Genomic DNA, 22493 nt, shown 5'->3' with positions numbered 1-22493 from the left:
TTGCAAAATGGCTTAAGGACAACAAAGTCAAGGTATTGGAGTGGCCACCACAAAGCCCTGACCTCAATCCTATAGAAAATGTGTGGGCTGAACTGAAAAAACGTGTGTGAGCAAGGCCTACAAACCTGACTCAATTACACCAGCTCTGTCTGGAGGAATGGGCCAAAATTCACCAAACTTATTGTGGGAAGCTTGTGGAAGGCTACCCGAAATGTTTGACCCCAGTTAAACAATTTAAAGGCAATGCTACCAAATACTAATACTAAGTGTATGTAAACTTCTAACCCACTGGGAATGTGATGAAATAAATAAAAGCTTAAATAAATCACTCTACTATTATTCTAACATTTCACATTCTTAAAATAAAGTGGCGATCCTAACTGACCTAAGACAGGGAATTTTTGCTAGGATTAAATGTCAGTTATTGTGAAAACTTGAGTTTAAATGTATTTGGCTAAGGTGTATGTAAACTTCCGACAATTTGATTGGATCCCTTGGGGCAGGACGGGGTGACCCAGCTATATTGTGTGCAAGTTAAAAGAGCTCTACAGAACTATTAGGCCTATGATATGAATTATATGGAGGGTATACTGTTATGTGTAGGTGTGTGTGTTTTCATTCAACTTTTGTTTTCCAAAGCTTTTCCTTGAGACAAAAAAAAGATGGGAAGGATGTTGTGTTGGGGAGAGTTGAGTTATTGAATAGACTGGTGGGGGTCGGGCATGTAGGCGGCTTGGGTCGGCTGGGTGGTCTGCCTGAAATTTTATATAGAGGATGTCTTAAAGAAAATCAAAAGTTTTAAACATTGTTTATTTGTTAGGCTATTGGTTAAAAGGTGCAACACAACATTGATTATTGAATTATCATGGATCTAGTTCAGTCTTATCAATCACTTAACCATATTTAATAATCTCTTATCTAGCTTGATGACTGTGGGCATTTTTGCTTACTTTTTGTTCTAAAGAGAGACGGCTAGAAGTGTCATGGGTCATATTAGATTGTGTAGAAATGCAGGAAATGTGCTTTAGATGCCCCCCAAAATGGGAGGGCCCCGAGACCTCCGGCCAAGTTATGTCCCCCTCTGCAAAATAGCACTGCTGGGTGATTCAAAAAGTCATAGTCAATCGATCAATACTATAATAATACTCTTAGACAAATTTGTATTTATTTATTTACAATATGTAGAATCTATGAGAATAGAAAGGTTCAGAAGTTTTGTGAAACATCACAGCACAGTTCAAAAATATGGCAAATGAAATGGTGTTCAATATATGGCAAAACTGGATGGTGTTCAGAGATCGATGGGAAGGGTTGAGTGGAGCTGAAGGATGGGACTAAAAACAAAAAGATAACTACTGTAAAATATACTGTGTCCGTAAAATGTATATAGCATGTATAATCTGGAAGTAGAAGCCTAAGTGTTGTTGGCCATTAGTTTATGCCAATTAGGGGAGGGATGGTAGGGTTAGGGGAAAATAATCAAGGAAAAAAAAAATATATATTAATAGACATATTTACAAATAAAGATATGGGGGATTGGAAATGCAGACAATTACATTGAGGGAAGACACAATCTGCTATATTAAAGCTGTTCTTTCATTTAGCATTATTATTTGTGTCCTAAGCTTCTTTTTGCGACAGTGGGCTGTAGTAACAATACATGATAGGAAACAAACGAGGCGTCTTAAAGCATCCCTTTGATTACATTAATCATTATTCTCAGTTTGATTTGTGCGAGGTGATCCTACTTGTGATACAGTATGTTATTTTTCTCAGACAGTTTGGTTATCATCTCTGTCGTAGGCTCCTGTATCTAGGTCCGTTTATTAGCTGTCTGGGAGGAGGAAGCAGAAGAACGGAATGTCAGCCAGACGGTCTGTATTGGTGACGGTGACCTGCATATCACTGAAGAGGGCTCTTCTATTATCTCCAATGTTCCCTGCGGTTCCCAGTTCCCTCTTCAGCTCAGTGAAACGCTGCAGGATCGCCTGTCTCTCCCTGCCCCGCATCAAGCCCCTGAAGTAGAGCACAGCCGACAGGTGCTTCTTACTGCAGACCGAGACAAAAAAATTAAGTGAATCTTGACATGTAGTTTACTAAAGTTCAAAATCAACAAATCACATGTCAGAGAGGTTCACAAAAACCCAGACCAGGACAATGTTCTGGGATAGTACAGCACAACATACAAGTGGTCATGCCTCATCGGGGAACACCCCGAACACCCCCCCCCCCCACTGTCAACCCTGCTTTGTAGTCAATTCAATGGGCTTTTTTCACATGGGAAACATTGCCAAATCAAGTGAAATAGATAAACAAAAGTGAAATAAACAAAAAATGAACAGCAAACATTACACTCACAAACATTCCAAAGCAATAAAGACATTCCAAATGTCATTATGGACAGTGTTACAAAAAGGGAAAATAAACATAAATATGGGTTGTATTTACAATGCTTCACTGGTTGCCCTTTTCTTGTTGCAACTTGTCACAAATCTTGCTGCTGTTATGGCACATTGTGGTATTTCACCCAATGGATATGGGGGTTGTTCAAAATTTGATTTGTTTTCGAAATCTTTGTGGGTCTGTGTAATCTGAGGGTAAGTATCACTCACCAGGCTCAGGCGGGTCTTGCCCCTCCTATGTACATCATGCATTTACTGCTCTCAGGAACAATGCTTTCTGCTCCCTCTCAATCTGCTACAGTCAACATGCTTCCCCTGTCTGATGAACACTGCTAACCACTGACCTACTTTATCTTCCACTGCTGTTCTCTCTTCACAGCAACAGGGCCATAACAGAGTCAGAGTAGAATTCATGATGTTTTTTTAACTTGCTCTTTTTTTGTAATTTATACTGTGCATATTACACCGGTATACTCTGTTGATTACCAAAATCAACAGATACAAGATGTGACCACAGGAAGATGCATGGTATTACCTGATGTCTGGGTAGTCAGCAACTAAAAGTTTCAGGTGGTTCTTTATGTCCCTCTTGTTTGTTTCCCCAATGATGTTACTCAGGTGGTCTCCTACTGGGTGGAGCCAGTCATGGGTTGTCTTATAGAAGAGGAAAGTATGTGTGTTTCTTGTAGTCTTGAATGGTTATAACACGTAATTTGTTTATGACAGCCTTTCTGAATATACAAAGTAACGTTCCTCAAAACACAAAAGACATAACGATGAAACAAATCGATGTACTGTAGTATTCTACATTTTAAACAATGTTGAATGAACATGGAATGTGTGTGAATGTAAATTGAAGAAGTGTTAGCTACCATTTCCTGAAACAGATCCTTGAGTTTATCCCACTGCACCCTCATCTTGGTGGCAGCTTTGTCATGCTTCCTGTTCTTACAGGAGTAGTTGTTTTTCATCAGCTGGGAGACATACTCTTTCACCACGTAGTAGTGCAAGCAGCTCAAAAAGGTCTGATGCAGAGGAACACAGGGGCAAGAGAAAAAAAAAAGAGAAATTAAAGTCTGCTGTTTTCACTGTTTCCATTCTCTTTCACATGACTGACATCATCCTAATCAACTAAGTGACATCCATCCTCCTCTCCCTTTTACTGCTTTTCCTGGCAGTTCACTGACATTTCCACATCAACTCAAGAAGCTACTTGAATCCATTTTCCATTCTATGCATGGTCACCTTCCAGCAACACTCTTTAGGAAAGAGAATAGCAGGGAGGCTGCTGGCCCGGACACGGTCTCTCCAGTTCTGCATTCAATACCATCATCCCAGAACTGCTACAAGACAAACTCTCCCAGCTGAATGTGTCCAGCTCCATCTGTCATTGGATCACTGAATTCCTGAACTCCCACAAGTGCAAGTGGAAGGACATCACAATGGTCCCCAAGAAGGAACACCAGCGGATGTACTACTTGCGGCAGCTGAAAAAACTGCTAATTATTTTATAGCTCTATGCTCACTCTACCTAGTTGTATTATATAATGTATGTGAACTTTGTTTAAACTCCGGTGTCTGTATTCTGTCTCTTAATGTTGTCTATCACTAGCAGCACCATATCACCAAGTAAAATTCTGAGTATTTGCTTAATTGAGTGTTATAACCTTCATTTAAAACAATATGAACAGCACTTCCCGATTCCTTACCTGTACATATGGAGGTCTCATTTGTAAACAGCGATGGGTCAGCTTCTCTGTCCTGCTATACAGCTGTTGGAAGTCCTCATCTGTGGAGAGCCACTTCCTCGTCATCATTCTCCTGAGGTAGGGCTGGAAGAAACAGACGCATATTAACCCACCCATTCCCTCACAAATGTTTTGTTTGATCACCCATCCATAACATTGACAGCAGGAGCAATTGAGAGCTTAGTTTAAAAGCCTTTACAAAAACATGTGCAAGGAGGAAATCAGTAGGCTACCAAACTAAGTAACTTCCAGGTCACCCGAGACAAGTAGCAAAGACAGATCTCAATCACCTCAACACACTCTGATCAACTCAGGCTATCAGGGCATTTGTAGAACAGAGGACAAGGTCAAAGGTCAATCAAACTTCCCTCCCTAACCTACCCTGACATCATTTTTAAACTGGTCCTCCAGGCTCTGGACCAGTCTATTGACCAGGCCATCCACCTCTCTGCTGAGATGGTCCACCTGTGTTGGGCAGCTCTCCCTGTAGCCCTCCATATGCTCCCTGGAGGAAGAGAAAGAGGGAAATGAAAGAGATCAGGTCAGGTTGTCATTCATACACACCTATGTTCAATTCATCAGAACACTACATTGGGGAAGGGGGGGGGGGTGAAGGGGGAATGGCGTGAGGGTTTCAACAGGGGTTGTCAGAATTATGTTTTGTTTGTGAAACTATGTGATGTTTCTTGTGAAACTGGGGGGTTTTCAGAGTCTGTTTGGAAACATTTGTGACAGATGGATTTGGTAATCTGGGGAAGAAGGGCTATGCTGTCTTGATAGAGCTGCGTGATGTGATTATCCAAACAAACATTATGCCAATAGTAGAAAATAAGGCTAAACAGTATAAAGTTATATCTGGCCATCTGAGTGTCCTGTCTCCTTGAACATGAATAACTAAATCTGCAGGAGAGAATTCTGACTTTTTCTGCCCATTTCTAATACTATGTTCCTCTTTTTTGACTGACATAGGCATGCTGTGGATTGATTCAGTGGCATTACCAGCTCTTTGAGCATGGAGAGAGGTCTTTCTCTTTCTACAGCTTAAACCCCTAGGCAGTTATTTTGCGCAGCTTCGTTTCCCCGAAACCACGTGGTGTTTCTCTCTTTAGACTGGCAGTGATATACTTCAGAAATACCTGGAAACAGCTTTGCTCAATACACTTTCACTTGTACAATAATATGATATAGTGTGCCACTGAGCCTGCATGTTAGTGTGTTTGAGTATGTTTGAGTTGGTTTGTAAGATACTGTACATATTTATCCATAATTCAACATGACTTGTGTATTTTTTATGTTTATCTTGAACAGCATCTTGCAGGCAGGGTAAATTACCTTATTTTGGTTCCACAGAAAATGCACATGAAATAACTGCTCTCTTATAGTTGTTCAAATTGTCCCAGTTTTCCATCACACTTCTGTTGCATAAGTGGCAACTTCAAATCAGACATAGTGAAGTTAAACTTGTACCTAAATGCATGACATTATACCACTAAAATATGGTTGCAAACAAAAAATGTGCATCAAATCACTGAGATAGTATGTTACGGACACTGTTCTTCTGATCCAAGACTTCTGTTCTTAGGTCAACCTTTTAGGCAGCAGTCAAATGTTTAGTTTATTCACACCTTCCTTTGGTGAATGTACCCCAAAGTGTCTGGCAAGCTGAACTGACTGCCTAGCAACTGTTGTCCAGGACATTCTAGTCTACATTGTGGGTGGCGGAAAGGGAAAGGGGGATACCTAATCATTTGTCCAACTGAATGTATGTATTCAACTGAAATGTCTCTTCCGCATTCGGGGGTAGTGTTGTTTACCGGATGTAGTGAAGAGGAGTCAAGACTTACATAAGAGCTGTAAAGCTGTTGATGTAGGTTATCTGATAGTCAGCCCAAAGTGAAGGGTTTTCCACACTGTTACAGCAGTACCTTAATTTAGTCTCAAATCTATGGAGATGGTGAGAAAACATATATAAGGCATGGGGTTATTAACAAGCAAATGAGAAGGCCCGGTTTTGTTTTTCCAGTGAATAATGGTTAGGATAGAGATAGAAAAAGCAGACTCAAATAACATTTTATTGGTCACATACACATGATTAGCAGATGTTATTGCGAGTGTAGCGAAATGCTGTTGCAGGTCTGTTGCAGAGCATACCGTTTGGGAAACTGCTGTAACTCTTCTAGGCAGGAACAGACTACTCTCATCTCCAGGTTCACATCAATCCTCTTGGAGTTAACAGCATTGCTCTTAACATTCTACAAAGAAAGCAACATCAGTTTCAACTCTTACAAAGTTGTAGCCTGTCACTACAATCAAAATGTAACTAAGTAGGCAATGTTGCCCTCTAATGGAGATATGACAGTATTGCAACGTGAAATCATGACAAAACAATACCGTCCAAATATCCATGTGTATGTCAGAGTTCAAGAAGTGTTCATCATCGGTCTCTGGTGCCTGTTTCTTTATCCAAATGTCCTCATTTTCAAGCTCTAATATTTTATCCAGCGAAGCTCTCATGTCCTCCTGGAAAAGACATGGAAAGCAAAATAATAAAAGGCTAAAGGACTGATGAGCAAAATATAACAAAAGGTTTTGTGAACTCTTCTAGTGTACCTGCTTTCAATCTGAATTCCTCCTAAACATCTTTCCATCTGTCTCTTAGGAGTGTTCGATCCCTTACCTTAGCCCGCATGCAGTATTTCCCCTTGAGCTGGTCCAGGAAGCCCTCCTCCAATGAGAGGCCTGTTTTCTCAGCCTCCATCTCTGGTCTCAATGAAGGACTGCCCATTATCTTCTCACTGTTCAACAGGGATGGTGTCTCTCAGATACAATAATACTCACCATTTTGAGTCTTAGAAAACATTTTGTTTATATACACTGTAATTCTTAGTCAAGACAATGACTTTTAGTCTTCCTCACCTCTCATAGCGATTGATGATCCAGTCCAGCAGGGCGTAGTAGTCCTTCAGATCTGTCACCTGCTGCTGAAGCGTGTTCAGGTGCTGGCTGACAGCACCATGGTAACAGCTCATGTAGGTGCTGAACACGTTGAAGCTGGGTGGGTAAGAGCCCTGCAGCTCTCTCTTCACCTTCTCCAAGTTTTCTACGATGGCCTTGCCCAGCAGACCCAGGTGGATAGCCAGCCAGGAGGCATTCTGCTCGGGCCTGTCCAGAGGAACTCTCTTCAACGTTGCCTCGACCCCCTCGCTCACAGCCTCCCTCCAGGCACCCCGCCAGTCCCCTAGCCCAACCATGCCCCCAGGCTCTGCCTCCCTCTTCTCTTCCTCCTGGATGACGCGGGCCACATGCATCAGGAGCTCCTTGTTGAGGGAGGGAAGGCTGTTGGAGTTGCGCACTATCTCCTTCACCTTTTCCTGCATGGCTCTGTAAAGGATGCTCAGGTCCTTCTCCTTCTTTGCCAGCTCCATGGGGGAGGCCTCCTCCGTGCACTCATCCCTCTCCCGCTGGAACTCCTGCCGTAGGGAGAGGAGGTTCAAGTGGGCCTCCTCCAGCACCTCAGTCTTAATCAGCTCGTTGATCTGCATCACTGGAAATCAAGAGCAGACAGAGTGAAGGCCTTAGTGCATAGAGAGACGACTTTATTATCCGTCTGTGGAAGTTCAGGCTGTGTTACCCAATACACACATACTGCACACACAAGCGTAGTGATTTACATCACAGATAAGATCTCTTGTGATCTCTGTTGCTAAAACAAAGAAAGATGGACGAGACAAATCAAAGTGAGAGAGAAAGAGAGTGAGTGAGAAAGAGGGGGAGTGAGAGAGAGAGAGGGGGGGTGAGCCTCACCTGAGAGGGGTGTGTGGGGTATCTCTGGGAGTATGTATGACTCTTTGATCTCTACGCTCTCCTCCCCCGCTCTCTTCTCCTCCACTGTGATCTCAGTGACAGACTGGAGCGGCTCCTGTTTGAGGGTCTTGTCCTTCTTATTCCCCACAAGTCGCAAACTCCGTCGAATGGAAGCCCCCTTCTTCAGAAGAGAGTCCCCAATGGTTGATGGGTCTATAGATGGCCAATACAGAGATCAGATTATGAAGACCTTAAAAAGACTCAGGATATCGCAACGGAGCTCACTAGAATTCTGTCAGTCAAAAATAAGTATTTGTGCTCATCTTTGAACAGCATTTATGCCTACTGCAAACAGCCTCTAAAAACATCCATTGACAAAAACAAGTTATGGTTGGTTGGGTAAACAGTGGTGTACCTGAGTGTGTTCTGGAGTGTTTTTTCTGGGATGGTGGTGAATCTTCTGCAATCTCTCCTCCCTCCTTTATTTGGAAGAACCCAACCGGACTCTTCAGGGGAGAGCCCACAGGAGACCCAGCAGTCAAACCTGAGTGAGAGAGAGAGAGTTGCTGCCCAGCTAGCACCTAATGCCAGGAGAATCATATGTTTCTTAGAGCTTGGTGAGAGCGTGGTTGTCCTATGGTTATTTTACATACAACCTACCCACAATGATCTGGGAAGGATGCAGGATAGCCAGGTAGCACATAACGTTCTGAGAACCATATGTTTCTTAGGTAGGAATTTCAGCATAACGTTTCCTACAGGTTCCTACATGGTTCTACTTAAAATCATGTTCTCAGAACATTAACAAAACTTTCCATAAAACCACAAGAAAACACTAGTAACGTTCAAAGAACGCTACTTAAAAACATTTACATTCCACTCTCAGCTTCAACAAAACTCTCTCTATCCTCTATCTTGTTAAGTGTGCTTAAGTGTTCCACTAATTGGCCACACCTGATCTTAATGAGTGCTCGTTTCCTTTAAAATGGGGTCTGTTTGAACAGAGTAAAATGAACAGTTTTATATGAGTTTAAAAAAATGACACGCTAGCCCCATCCTGGTGGCGCAGAGGACTAATTCCTTGGATAGAAGACAGAAGATCAGAGGTTAGAATCTCACTGACGCCATGCCACAATAAATAAGAAATGTTTTTGCATGATTAATGCAGAAGAAAATGAATTTCTGTGTGTCCCAACTGTGCTTGGAGTTCAAAACAGTTAACCCAAAGTAAGCTAGCAGTACTATTAACAGTATTACTGAAACATGTTCTCAGAACAATTTCTAAAGGTGCACTATGCAGATTTCACTGCCATTTTCTGGCAAAAATTACAGTGGGGCAAAAAAGTATTTAGTCAGCCACCAATTGTGCAAGTTCTCGCACTTAAAAAGATGAGAGAGGCCTGTATTTTTCATCATAGGTACACTTCAACTATGACAGACAAAATGAGAAGAAAAGAAATCCAGAAAATTACATTGTAGGATTTTTAATGAATTTATTTGCAAATTATGGTGGAAAATAAGTATTTGGTCACCTACAAACAAGCAGGATTTCTGGCTCTCACAGACCTGTAACTTCTTCTTTAAGAGGCTCCTCTGTCCTCCACTCGTTACCTGTATTAATGGCACCTGTTTGAACTTGTTATCAGTATAAAAGACACCTGTCCACAACCTCAAACAGTCACACTCCAAACTCCACTATGGCCAAGACCAAAGAGCCACCAGAAACAAAATTGTAGACCTGCACCAGGCTGGGAAGACTGAATCTGCAATAGGTAAGCAGCTTGGTTTGAAGAAATCAACTGTGGGAGCAATTATTAGGAAATGGAAGACATACAAGACCACTGATAATCTCCCTCGATCTGGGGCTCCACGCAAGATCACACCCCGTGGGGTCAAAATGATCACAAGAACGGTGAGCAAAAATCCCAGAACCACACGGGGGGACCTAGTCAATGACCTGCAGAGAGCTGGGACCAAAGTAACAAAGCCTACCATCAGTAACACACTACACCGCCAGGGACTCAAATCCTGCAGTGCCAGACGTGTCCCCCTGCTTAAGCCAGTACATGTCCAGGCCCGTCTGAAGTTTGCTAGAGAGCATTTGGATGATCCAGAAGAAGATTGGGAGAATGTCATATGGTCAGATGAAACCAAAATGTAACTTTTTGGTAAAAACTCAACTCGTCGTGTTTGGAGGACAAAGAATGCTGAGTTGCATCCAAAGAACACCATACCTACTGTGAAGCATGGGGGTGGAAACATCATGCTTTGGGGCTGTTATTCTGCAAAGGGACCAGGACCATGTATCATGAGATTTTGAGTGAAAACCTCCTTCCTTCAGCAAGGGCATTGAAAATTAAACGTGGCTGGGTCTTTCAGCATGACAATGATCCCAAACACACCGCCCGGGCAACGAAGAAGTGGCTTCCTAAGAAGCATTTCAAGGTCCTGGAGTGGCCTAGCCAGTCTCCAGATCTCAACCCCATAGAAAATCTTTGGAGGGAGTTGAAAGTCCGTGTTGCCCAGCAACAGCCCCAAAACATCACTGCTCTAGAGGAGATCTGCATGGAGGAATGGGCCAAAATACCAGCAACAGTGTGTGTAAAAGACTTACAGAAAACATTTGACCTCTGTCATTGCCAACAAAGGGTATATAATAAAGTATTGAGATAAACTTTTGTTATTGACCAAATACTTATTTTCCACCATAATTTGCAAATAAATTCATTAAAAATCCTACAATGTGATTTTCTGGATTTTTTCTCTCACAGGCCTCGCTCATCTTTTTAAGTGGGAGAAATGGCACAATTGGGGGCTGACTAAATACTTTTTTGCCCCACTGTATAATAGTTTACCTACTTTCAGTTAATGTGACAAAACAAGCAAGTATAGTGTAGAGAATCATTATACCATCTAAATCCCTAGAAAATCTTGCATTTACATTTTCAGCTGGTGTACAAAACCAAAAGGAAAAGACAAAAATGAAATTTAAGAAAGGGCAGCATAGAAATAGTGCACATAGAACAGATCTACCACTTCGTAGACTTGCTTTCAATGAGAATGACAGATCTATAACTCACGTTTCTATGTGAATTTGGTTGGGTAGCCCAAAAAGTTAGAATTCCTTTCAAATAACCTATAATTTATGTTCTCGGAACGTTAATAAAAACCTCCCAGGAAAACTTTCAGGGAACCATTGTAAAATGTTCTAATAACCTTCCTACACCCTAAAAATGTACATTCCAAGAACAGTCGAAATAATCACTTCCGTTCTCAGAACATAAAAAAAAAAGTTTTACCGGTTAGGAAACATATCGCTTTTTTTTGAAGAATCAATGGAAAATCATACATTCCCACAACTTCCAAGTAACCAAATGTTCTAGCTGGGTGATCTCTTTGACTTTGATATTGAAAGAGAGAGAGACAGACAGAGCCTTACCTGAGGGGGGTATGAGGGGTATCTCTGGGAGTAATAATGACTCATTGATCTCTTCTTTCTTCTTCTCCCTCTTCTCCTCCACTGTGACCTCAGTGACAGATTGGAGCGGCTCCTGTTTGAGGGTCTTGTCCTTCTTATTCCCCACAAGTCGCAAACTCCGTCGAATGGAAGCCCCCTTCTTCAGAAGAGAGTCCCCAATGGTTGATGGGTCTATAGATGGCCAATATAGAAAACAGATTGACAGTGGTTCCCAAACTTAATCTTATCAAACAAAATAATAACATTTATCTTCAAATAGATATACGAATACAACCTTCTAGTGTCAACTAAGGACCTTTTACACTATTGGAACGCACTGTCATGTCATTATTATGTGTTGGAACAGCCTGCGGGACCTAAAATGTTGTAAATATGAACATACAGCGTTAACTAGGGGATTATCATTTTCCCAAATGGGGTCCTCTGCATTTTCTGGTGTCAATTTGGGGTCATGTGCAGTAAAAGTTTAGGAACGCCTGTATTACAGAAGGGTATCCCAACAAAGCTCTCTAGAATTCTCTCTGTGAAAGAGATGTATTTGTGCTTGTCTTTGAACAGCATCTATGCCTAGTGCAAATAGCCTTTAAAAACAACCATTGACAAGAACAAGTTCTGGTCGGTTGGGTTAACAGCAGTGTACCTGAGTGTGTTCTGGAGTGTTTTTTCTGGGATGGTGGTGAATCTTCTGCACTCTCTTCTCCCTCCTTCCTTTGAAAAAACTCACCTGGACTCTTCAGGGGAGAGGCCACAGGAGACCCAGCACTCAAACCTGAGAGAGAGAGAGTTGCTGATCTCTTTGACAATGAATACCAGTAGAAATGTAACTACTTTTTCAGTGTAATAGTGGGTGTGCTGACTGTTTGTCTGTGTGCGAACAAACGGAAAGTCGTACAGTCACACACACGCACAAACAGAAAAAGATACTACGTTGGCAACTGGTTAAGCAGCTTCTGTCAGATTTGTTATTGTACGAAGGTTAGATATGTTAGTGTATATCCTGCTTGGTTGGGAGCTGTTTTCTGATTAAGATAGGAATGTAAGTTATTGAGTAATGAGGAAAACCCCCTGCTCAGTCTGGCCTATGTCAGGCTGAAAATAAATAAATACAAGTCCCCAATACAGTGCATAGGAGAGTCCTTCCTGTAATTTATACTGTCATTCTATGTCTCCTGAGACTTCCTCTTCCCATGACCTTGGGAAGCCATTTCTTGACTAAAGAGGATATTTCATAACTCACTTAATTTGACAGAGGGATAAACCCGAGTAAAACTTACTTGGTGAGTGAGTGGGCGGCAGCTGATGGGTCAGAGATGTCACTTCAGGGTCAATACTGTCCCCCCCCTGGTCTGAATAGGGTCTGTCCTTTGACCCTTTGCTGTTTGAGGCCAGAAGACTCCTCTCTCCAACCCGCTTCATGCTCTCCCTGAATTGCTTCATCATCCCCAGTTTCTTCTCCTTCACCGGGCCGTCGGGTTGGGTCTTCCCATTCCTCTCCATGGTGGATTTGAGGGAGGATCCGTCTTCTAGACCCTGAGCTTCATTGACCTCCTCCATGTCCCCAGGTTCCACAATCTCTGCCATCTGATCACCGCTTGCCATTGAATGTCCCTGGTTACTAAAATAAAAATGTAGGGGAAAGATGAAAAATGTCTCTAAAAAATAAATCTCTTGAGTCAGGTAAGGCGGTGTCTGTGGAATGTGTTGTTAAAAGTGCCTGTAGCTTTTGGTGACTGTCTCAGCAGTCAGCAGGAACAGCTTCTGTTTACAGAAAACATGCTATTTTCTCTTGAAGGTAAGAGGGACAGGGACAGTATAACGTGTACACTGGGAGTCGGGAAGCAATGACAGGGAGTGAATAATTTAATTAATAAATGAACGTGGAACAAAAAAAGAAACCTGAGCAGTGTACAAACATGGACCACAAACAGAGGAACAGGAACAATAACGCCTCGGGAAAGAACCAAAGGGAGTGACATATATAGGGAAGGTAATCAGGCAGGTGAGTGAGTCTAGGTGAGTCTGATGAGGCACTGATGCGCGTAATGGTGGTGACAGGTGTGCGTAATAATGAGCAGCCTGACGACCTCGAATGCCGGAGAGGGAGTGTATGTGACAGTACCCCCTCCCCGATGCGCGGCTCTAGCCGCAGGACGCTGACCAGAAGGACGGTCCCGAGGACAAGGAGCGGGCCGGTTGCTTCTTCTGAGGCGCGGGAGCCTGCCGACCTGGCTGAGGAGTTGGAGACTGCCGAGCCAACCCCGTCTTGTAAACCTGATGAAACGGCTGAGGCATGGAAACCGGTCGAGCCAGCTGAGGCATCCCTGGTTGCGGCACCCGAACCCAACGTCACCCATACTCACAAAAAAAAATGTAAATCCCTGATGCTCCACTTTGGTGAGGTGTTACTCTCTAACGTGTACGCTGGGAGGAGTCGGGAAGCAAATACAGGGAGTGAATAATTTAATAAATAAACAAACATGGAACAAAACAAGAAACACAAGCAGTGTACAGACATGGAACACAAACAGAGTCACAGGAACAGAAACAATAATGCCTAGGGAAAGAACCAAAGGGAGTGACATACACAATTTTTCAAAAGTTTGGGGTCCTTGTCTTTGAAAGAAAAGCAATTTTTTTTGTCCATTAAAATAACATCAAATTAATCAGAAATACAGTGTAGACATTGTTAATGTTGTAAAAGACTACTGTAGCTGGAAATGGCTGATTTTATATGGAATATCTACATAGGCGTACCGAGGCCCATTATCAGCAACCATCACTCCTGTGTTCCAATGGCACGTTGTGTTAGCTAATCCAAGTTTATAATTTAAAAAAGATAATTGATCATTAGAAAACCCTTTTGAAATTATGTTAGCACAGCTGAAAACTGTTGTTCTGATTAAAGAAGCAATAAAACTGGCCTTCTTTAGACTAGTTGAGTATCTGGAGCATCAGCATTTGTGGGTTCGATTACAGGCTCAAAATGGCCAGAAACAAGGAACTTTCTTCTGAAACTCGTCAGTCTATTCTTGTTCTGAGAAATGAAGGCTATTCCATGTGAGAACTTGCCAAGAAACTGAAGATCTCGTACAACAATGTGTACTACTCCCTTCACAGAACAGCGCAAACTGGCTCTAGCCAGAATAGAAAGAGGAGTGGGAGGCCCCGGTGCATAACTGAGCAAGAGGATAAGTACATTGGAGTGTCTAGTTTGAGAAACAGACGCCTCACAAGTCCTCAAATGGCAGCTTCAATAAATAGTACCCGCAAAACACCAGTCTCAACGTCAACAGTGAAGAGGCAACTCCGGGATGCTGGCCTTGTGAGGCATCTGTTTCTCAAACTAGACACTAATGTACTTGTCCTCTTGCTCAGTTGTGCACCGGAGCCTCACACTCCTCTTTCTAATCTGGTTAGAGGCAATTTGCGCTGTTCTGTGAAGGGAGTAGTACACAGCGTTGCCAAGAAACTGAAGATCTCGTATAATTTCTCGTATTGAATAGCCTTAATTTTTCCGAAAGAGAATGGACTGACGAGTTTGTATTTCTATTTATTATGGATCCCCATTAGTTGCTGCCAAAGCAGCAGACTCTTCCTGGGGTCCAGCAAAATTAAGGCAGTTTATACAATTTAAAAACATTACAATACATTCACAGATTTCACAAAACACTGTGTGCCCTCAGTCCCCTCCTCCACCACTACCACGTATCTACACTACTAAATCCATGTGTATTTATAGTGCATATGTCAACGTGTGTGTGTGTGTGTGTCTGTGCCAATGTTTGTGTTGCTTCACAGTCCCCGCTGTTCCATATGTTGTTTTTTAATGTTTTTTTTAAAACTATGTAGGGAGTATTATATTCTAATATGTCGCTAGGCCAGGGACAAACAATTCACAAGTCACTGCTAAGAATGTATTTTTTATAAAAGTCTGTCTTCAGTAGGGATTTAAAAATGGGCACTGAATCTGCAAACCTGACCATTCCAAAGTCTAGGCGCTCTAATGGCAATTTTAGACTTGGAATGGTCAACAGTGCTTTGCTAGAGGATCTCAGGCTGCGTCCCCACTCGTAAAGAGATCAAATATCTGAGATACAGGATAGTGCTAAACTGAGCCTTAAACATGATTAATACAAGTGAAAAATCTATTCTAAAAGTGATTGGTAGCCAGTGTCACGCCCTGACCTTAGTTATCGTTGTTTTCTTTATTATTTTGGTTAGGTCAGGGTGTGACGAGGGTGGTATGTGGGTTTTTGTATTGTCTAGGGTTTTTTGTATGTCTAGGAGTTTTTCTAGTCTAGGTGTTTATATGTCTATGGTTGCCTGGATTGGTTCTCAATCAGAGGCAGCTGTTTATCGTTGTCTCTGATTGGGAACCATATTTAGGTAGCCATATTCCTTGGTTTATCTGTGTGTTATTGTCTATGTGTAGTTGCATGTCAGCACTCGTTGTATTAGCTTCACGGTTGTTTTGATGTTTTGTATAGTTTGTTAAGTGTTCTTCGTTTATTAAAATAAGATGTATTCATATCACGCTGCGCCTTGGTCTCCTCTATATGACGAACGTGACAGAATAACCCACCAAAAAAGGACCAAGCAGTGTGCCAAAGAGGAGTGGACATCGTGGACACGGGAGAAAGAGGAGTGGAGGACATCCTGGACCCTGGGAGGAGGTAATGGCAGGGGACAAGACCCTGCCATGGAAGCAGGTGGAGAAAGCACAGGAGGAACGGTGACGATATGAGGGTACACGACTAGCACGGACGCTGAGAGGCAGCCACAATAAAAAAAATGGGGGGAGGCACACGAGGAGATTGGCTGAGTCAGGTAGGAGACCTGAGCCAACTCCTCGTGCTTACCGTGGGGAGCGTGTAACTGGTCAGACACTGTGTTATGCAGAAATGCACACGGTGTCTCCAGTGCGCTATTCTAACCCAGTGCATTCTATTCCAGCTCCTCGCATTGGCCGGGCTAGAATGGGCATCCAGCCAGGAAGGAGAGTGCCGGCTCAGTGCTCCTGGTCTCCAGTATACCTCCTTGGACCAGGATATCCTGCGCCGGATCTGCGTACTGTGTCTCCGGTGAGTCTGCACAGCCCAGTGCGTCCTGTGCCAGTGCCCTGCATTTGCAGGGCGAAAATAAACATCCAGCCAGGACGGGTTGTGTCAGCTCTACACTCCAGACCTCCAGTACACCTCCACAGTCCAGTGCGTCCTGTTCCTCCTCCCCGCACTCACCCTGAGGTGCGTGTCCCCAGCCCGGTACCACCAGTTCCAGCACCACGCACCAGGCCTCCAGTGCGCCTCCAGGGTCCAGTACTCCCTGTTCCTGCTCCTCGCACTGAGGTGCGTGTCCCCAGCGCCGGCACCACGCACCAGGCCTACAGTGAACCTCGCCAGTCCAGAGCGTCTGGCGACGGGCCACAGACCGGGGCCTCCGGCGACGGGCCACAGACCGGGGCCTCCGGCGACGGGCCACAGACCGGGGCCTCCGGCGACGGGCCACAGACCGGGGTCTCCCGCGACGGGCCACAGACCGGGGTCTCCCGCGACGGGCCCCAGCCCTCAGTGTAAAGAAGGGGGCGGCGTCCAGAACCTAAGCCGCCACCAAGGTTAGATGCCCACCCAGACCCTCCCATATAGGTTTAGGTTTGCGGCCCGGGAGTCCGCACCTTTGGGGGGGTACTGTAATGCCCTGACCTTAGTTATCGTCGTTTTCTTTATTATTTTGGTTAGGTCAGGGGGTGACGAGGGTGGTATGTGGGTTTTTGTGTTGTCTAGGGTTTTTTGTATGTCTAGGGGTTTTTCTAGTCTAGGTGTTTATATGTCTATGGTTGCCTGGATTGGTTCTCAATCAGGGGCAGCTGTTTATGTGCGATTGGGAACCATATTTACGTAGCCATATTCCTTGGTTTATCTGTGTGTTATTGTCTATGTGTAGTTGCATGTCAGCACTCGTATTAGCTTCACGTTAGTTTTGTTGTTTTGTGTAGATTTGGATACAAACATATTTCCCAAGCTTTAAACATCCCAAGGAGCACTGTGCAAGCGATAATATTGAAATGGAAGGAGTATCAGACCACTGCAAATCTACCAAGACCTGGCCGTCCCTCTAAACTTTCAGCTCATACAAGGAGAAGACTGATCAGAGATGCAGCCAAGAGGCCCATGATCACTCTGGATGAACTGCAGAGATATACAGCTGAGGTGGGAGACTCTGTTCATAGGACAACAATCAGTCGTATATTGCACAAATCTGGCCTTTATGGAAGAGTGGCAAGAAGAAAGCCATTTCTTAAAGATATCCATAAAAAGTGTTGTTTAAAGTTTGCCACAAGCCACCTGGGAGACACACCAAACATGTGGAAGAAGGTGCTCTGGTCAGATGAAACCAAAATTGAACTTTTTGGCAACAATGCAAAACGTTATGTTTGGCGTAAAAGCAACACAGCTCATCACCCTGAACACATCATCCCCACTTTTAAACATGGTGGTGGCAGCATCATGGTTTGGGCCTGCTTTTCTTCAGCAGGGACAGGGAAGATGGTTAAAATTGATGGGAAGATGGATGAAGCCAAATACAGGACCATTCTGGAAGAAAACCTGATGGAGTCTGCAAAAGACCTGAGACTGGGACGGAGATTTGTCTTCCAACAAGACAATGATCCAAAACATAAAGCAAAATCTACAATGGAATGGTTCAAAAATAAACATATCCAGGTGTTAGAATGGCCAAGTCAAAGTCCAGACCTGAATCCAATCGAGAATATGTGGAAAGAACTGAAAACTGCTGTTCACAAATGCTCTCCATCCAACCTCACTGAGCTTGAGCTGTTTTGCAAGGAGGAATGGGAAAAAAATCTCTCGATGTGCAAAACTGATAGAGACATACTCCAAGCGACTTACAGCTGTAATCGCAGCAAAAGGAGGCGCTACAAAGTATTAACTTAAGGGGGCTGAATAATTTTGCACGCCCAATTTTTCAGTTTATGATTTGTTAAAAAAGTTTTAAATATCCAATAAATGTCGTTCCACTTCATGTTTGTGTCCCACTTGTTGTTGATTCTTCACAAAAAAATACAGTTTTATATCTTTATGTTTGAAGCCTGAAATGTGGCAAAAGGTCGCAAAGTTCAAGGGGGCCGAATACTTTCGCAAGGCACTGTATATCACCACTATTGTAAACATGTTTTGTCGATTCAGCTGTTCAATCCTTTGGGAAGAAAAAAACTTGGTTTAAGCTTTCAGTGTCCGTGTTGTTCTTACTCTAATAATTAGAACCTAACATTACTGACTTTCAATAAAGCAGTTTCCCTATTGTGAAATCAGCGGAAACCTGACTGAAGTTGTTCATACTCAAATAAGCCACCAATTGCTCGAAAACAACTTTCGCTCTTGCATCTTTAACCGCAACATTGTCGTTTCTCATCAGATCCTTCATTATCTCATAGAATACTTGAAGTTTGCAGGCCTTCCATTTATGTTCAGCTTTTCTAAGTTCACTTTTTAAGGTACGAGTGTGGTCATTTAACCAAGGCTACCCCCTAATTCATTTTCAGTGTTGGGGAAGCTACTCTGAAAATATAGTTTACCAAGCTACCAATTACTTCACACTGGAAGAAGTTAAGCTACACTAAAGCTTTCTTATTTTATTTAACCTTTATTTAACTAGGAAAGTCAGTTATGAACAAATTCTTCCCAGCTAGCAATGACGAACTGGCCCAAAAGCGGCCCTCTTCCGGGGCCCGGAACTGATTGAATCGGCCCGGAATCGGGTGTCAGAATCGGCCCGGAATCAAAATGAATGACTGCCCAGAATCGGCCATTTCCATCTACTCTACCGGAATTCAGTTGATTTTGCCGGCATCTTACCAGAATTCCCCCAGGAGCGGCCCAATGCAAATGTAAATAAATGTATACAAAATTACCCAATTTAGTAATTTTACCCCTTTTCGTCATATCCAATTGGTAGTTATAGTCTTGTCCTATCGCTGAAAATCCCATACGGCCTCCGGAGAGGCGAAGGTCGAGAGCCGTGCGTCCTCCAAAACACAACCCCGCCAAGCAGCACTGCTTCTTGACACAATGCAAGCTTAACCCGAAAGCCAGCCGAACCAATGTGTCGAAGGAAACATTGTAAACTTGGCGACATGTCAGCGTGCATGCGCTTGGCCCACCACAGGAGTCGCAATAGCGCGAAGGGACAAGGACATCCGGGCCAGCCAAACCCCCCCTAAACCGAACGACTCTGGGCCAATTGTGTGACGCCTCATTGGTTTCCCGGTCGTGGCCAGCTGCGACACAGACGGGTATCGAACCAGCATCTGCAGCAACGCAGCTTGCACTGCGATACAGTGTCTTAGACCGCTGCGCCACTCGGGAGGACCCATCCACAAGTTTTTTTTTTCTGATCACAGAAACAATGAGAAAATATGGAAAAATAAATAATAATGAAATTATATAAAGCAGCCCTTGTAATCATGAAAACATAGCATGGTAGCAACACAACATGACAACAACATGGTAGCAACACAACATGGCAGCAGCGCAAAACATGGTACAAACATCATTGGGCACAGACAAGAGCACAAAGGGCAAGAAGGTAGAGACAACAATACATCAAGCGAAACAGCCACAACTGTCAGTAAGAGTGTCCAAAGCTACCCTTAAGAAAAATACAGCTTACTTAAATTAAGTTACTTAGAAAAAGTAGTTAACTACATCCAAACTACTTTGTGAAAAATTACCATATCTAAATATGAAATGTCATAGACTACGAATTGCAAGAACAGTTCACTCTTGAGTCAGATGTTAACAGAATGTGTAATTATGCCTATTAAAAACAAAAGTGAGAATTAGGCACACACAAAAAGGTGTTTCAAGTGAGAATTAGGCAAGTTTGATGATGAAAAAGAAAGGACATTCTTGCCTACTTCACCCATATTTTATTATTATTTTTGCAAATAAAAGTAGTGTAGTTCCAGTAGTTATCACTACATGGCAAAAATGTACAAAACACTAGCAAGATCCTACTGAAAACACTATCAAGATATGAATTTAGTACAACTACCGCCAAGCTACTGCAAAATGTAATTACATTACTAGTTTAAATGTACAGTAGTTCACTACTCCCCAACACTGTTGATGAATAAACATCCTCCCCACTTTAAGTTTCCATGAGAGAGACAGCTTATTTGTTGATAGCTGCAGTGACATGTCAAAACTTGCCTGTAAAAATGGAAAGACACGCATGGTATCTATTGAAGTATGTCTCTGCATAGCCCTATAGTACATTCGTCACCATTTTCGAAGCAATACTTAGCATGCAGAGGCTAAAGAGTTGAATTGTATGACAAATGCCCCAATTTGCATGAAACCTAGTCTGTAAAAACAATCTGCCTCAGCAGAATCCTCTGCTCTTATTTTCTATAGGGGTAAGCATTACAGACATACACATACATTTTTCTCATAAGCATAAACCCTTTCAAATGTCAAAAGAATATAGCCTCACTCACCTGAGCAACACCTTTTACTGTCTGGAGCGGTGACTAGGCCTAACAATCTGGGGATTTCACTGCTTTCACTTTCATGTTCACCTCGACCAGTAGTGACAGGTAGCTACAGAAGTCTTGTGTAACCAACAATATCGCAGAAAAAATGCGGGCTCGAGACAACCTGCGCATGACAGAAGCAAAGATTAAATATTGTTAGAAAGTTAATCATTACATTACCATTAATATTTGTTGAAGCTAGGCCTAAATCCGTGGCCTAAATCCGTGGCAAAACAATTACACACGATATCGAACGACGATGCTTTTAAACCAGACTGAACTTTCATACAGGCTTAGTTTTGAGATATCACCAAGTGGAGTTCTACCGTGACTAGATACGCTACAGGTCTATCTGTAAATAACAAATAACTGCTCAGAAAAACAACTTTTTGATTATTTTTGAATGGTTGGTTATTGTGTGCTTGTTTGGCATTTACTGCATTGATTGCACCTGCCATAGCACCTGCTAACATATTTTGATGGTGAAGTCATACTGAGACTATGGTCTCTTTTACAGATGAGCCCTGCATAAACACATCAAGCACTTAAAATATACAATACACAAAATTACAAAATGCATGAAGACAAACACACACATAAACATAAAAAAAGGGTTGTTTGTCTGTCCCCATAGGAAAAACCTTTCTGGTTCCAGGTAGAACCCTTAATTGTTCCAGGTAGAACCCTTTTGGGTTTCATGTTGAAGCCTCCGTGGAAAGGGTTCTACATGGAACCCAAACTAGTTCTACCTAGAACCAAAAAGGGTGCTATGGGGACAGCTGAAAAATCCTTAGGTTCTAGATAGCACCTATTTTTGTAGCCAAAGTATTGTGTAGCCATAGTATTTTCTCCAATAGGGTGGTGTATAACCTATTCAATGGTTTGGAAGACAACCGTCTCCATATCAACAGTTTCATATCGTAAATTATTATAGGCTTTATATAATAGTCACTCTCCCATATGGATGAGTAGTCTGAAAAATAGTATATTGTGTGGGCAACAGTCTCTCCTACAGTCAAGGACATGTCAGGATATAAGAACTCCTCTGTACATTATATATCCGGCCAAGATGTGGAATTAATTAACTGTGTGTCCGTGGACAAACAATGTCATCACTCAGCTGTGTGTGTATGTGAATGTGTGTGCATATGTGAGCATTGTTATGTTCATGTTTGTGTCTGTGTATAGACCTACATGCGTGAGAGAGTTGTGTGCCCACAGACCAGATGTCCCTTGGATTACATTTTGGAGACAATGTGTTACTGGACTACAGGTCAAGGGCTTGGGGTTTGGGCATGACCACAAGGTATCATATGATTAGTTAGTGTGATGATTTGGCTATACTTGCTGTGTCATGCCAATGCAGCTTTGATGGCTGATGCAGAGCTCTGACAACACTTCCTCTGACATCTTATCTTCCACGTACTACTCCATCTCCTCTACCAGAGGAGTGCCTCTGGGTACCACAGCAGTTATTCAAAAGCCTGGTGGGAGATTTTCATGAGGAGGCA

The 22493-nt window shown here is 42.8% G+C and overlaps 1 protein-coding gene across 3 annotated transcripts; it reads right to left on the bottom strand.

Annotated features, from left to right (window-relative positions):
* Window positions 1–1143: 1143 nt before the first annotated feature.
* On the bottom strand, window positions 1144–21106 carry LOC110497811 (exocyst complex component 3-like protein 4). Of its 3 annotated transcripts, none has more exons than XM_021574192.3 (16): window positions 20947–21106; window positions 12707–13047; window positions 12073–12201; window positions 11394–11603; window positions 8370–8498; window positions 7955–8167; window positions 7067–7694; window positions 6828–6945; window positions 6542–6670; window positions 6302–6402; window positions 5995–6093; window positions 4532–4655; window positions 4112–4234; window positions 3275–3427; window positions 2938–3056; window positions 1144–2049 (listed from the first exon to the last, which is right to left on the bottom strand). In XM_021574192.3, the coding sequence occupies exons 2-16, from the start codon at window positions 13029–13031 to the stop codon at window positions 1827–1829; spliced, it is 2823 nt and encodes a 940-aa protein (XP_021429867.3). In that variant the 5' UTR covers window positions 13032–13047; window positions 20947–21106; the 3' UTR covers window positions 1144–1826. The 3 variants fall into 3 exon arrangements, with proteins under 3 accessions (XP_021429867.3, XP_021429868.3, XP_021429869.3); XM_021574193.3 differs by having other exon boundaries at window positions 12157–12201; window positions 20947–21081; XM_021574194.3 differs by lacking the exons at window positions 11394–11603; window positions 12073–12201; window positions 12707–13047; window positions 20947–21106 and adding an exon at window positions 8615–8772.
* Between the last annotated feature and the right edge of the window lie 1387 nt (window positions 21107–22493).

This window comes from Oncorhynchus mykiss, chromosome 19 (assembly GCF_057628025.1).
Source record: "Oncorhynchus mykiss isolate SJ-2025 chromosome 19, ASM5762802v1, whole genome shotgun sequence".
In the NCBI taxonomy this organism is placed as follows: Eukaryota; Metazoa; Chordata; class Actinopteri; order Salmoniformes; family Salmonidae; genus Oncorhynchus; species Oncorhynchus mykiss.
Note: the sequence above shows the minus strand (reverse complement) of the source record. Positions and strands in the feature narration are given on the sequence as shown.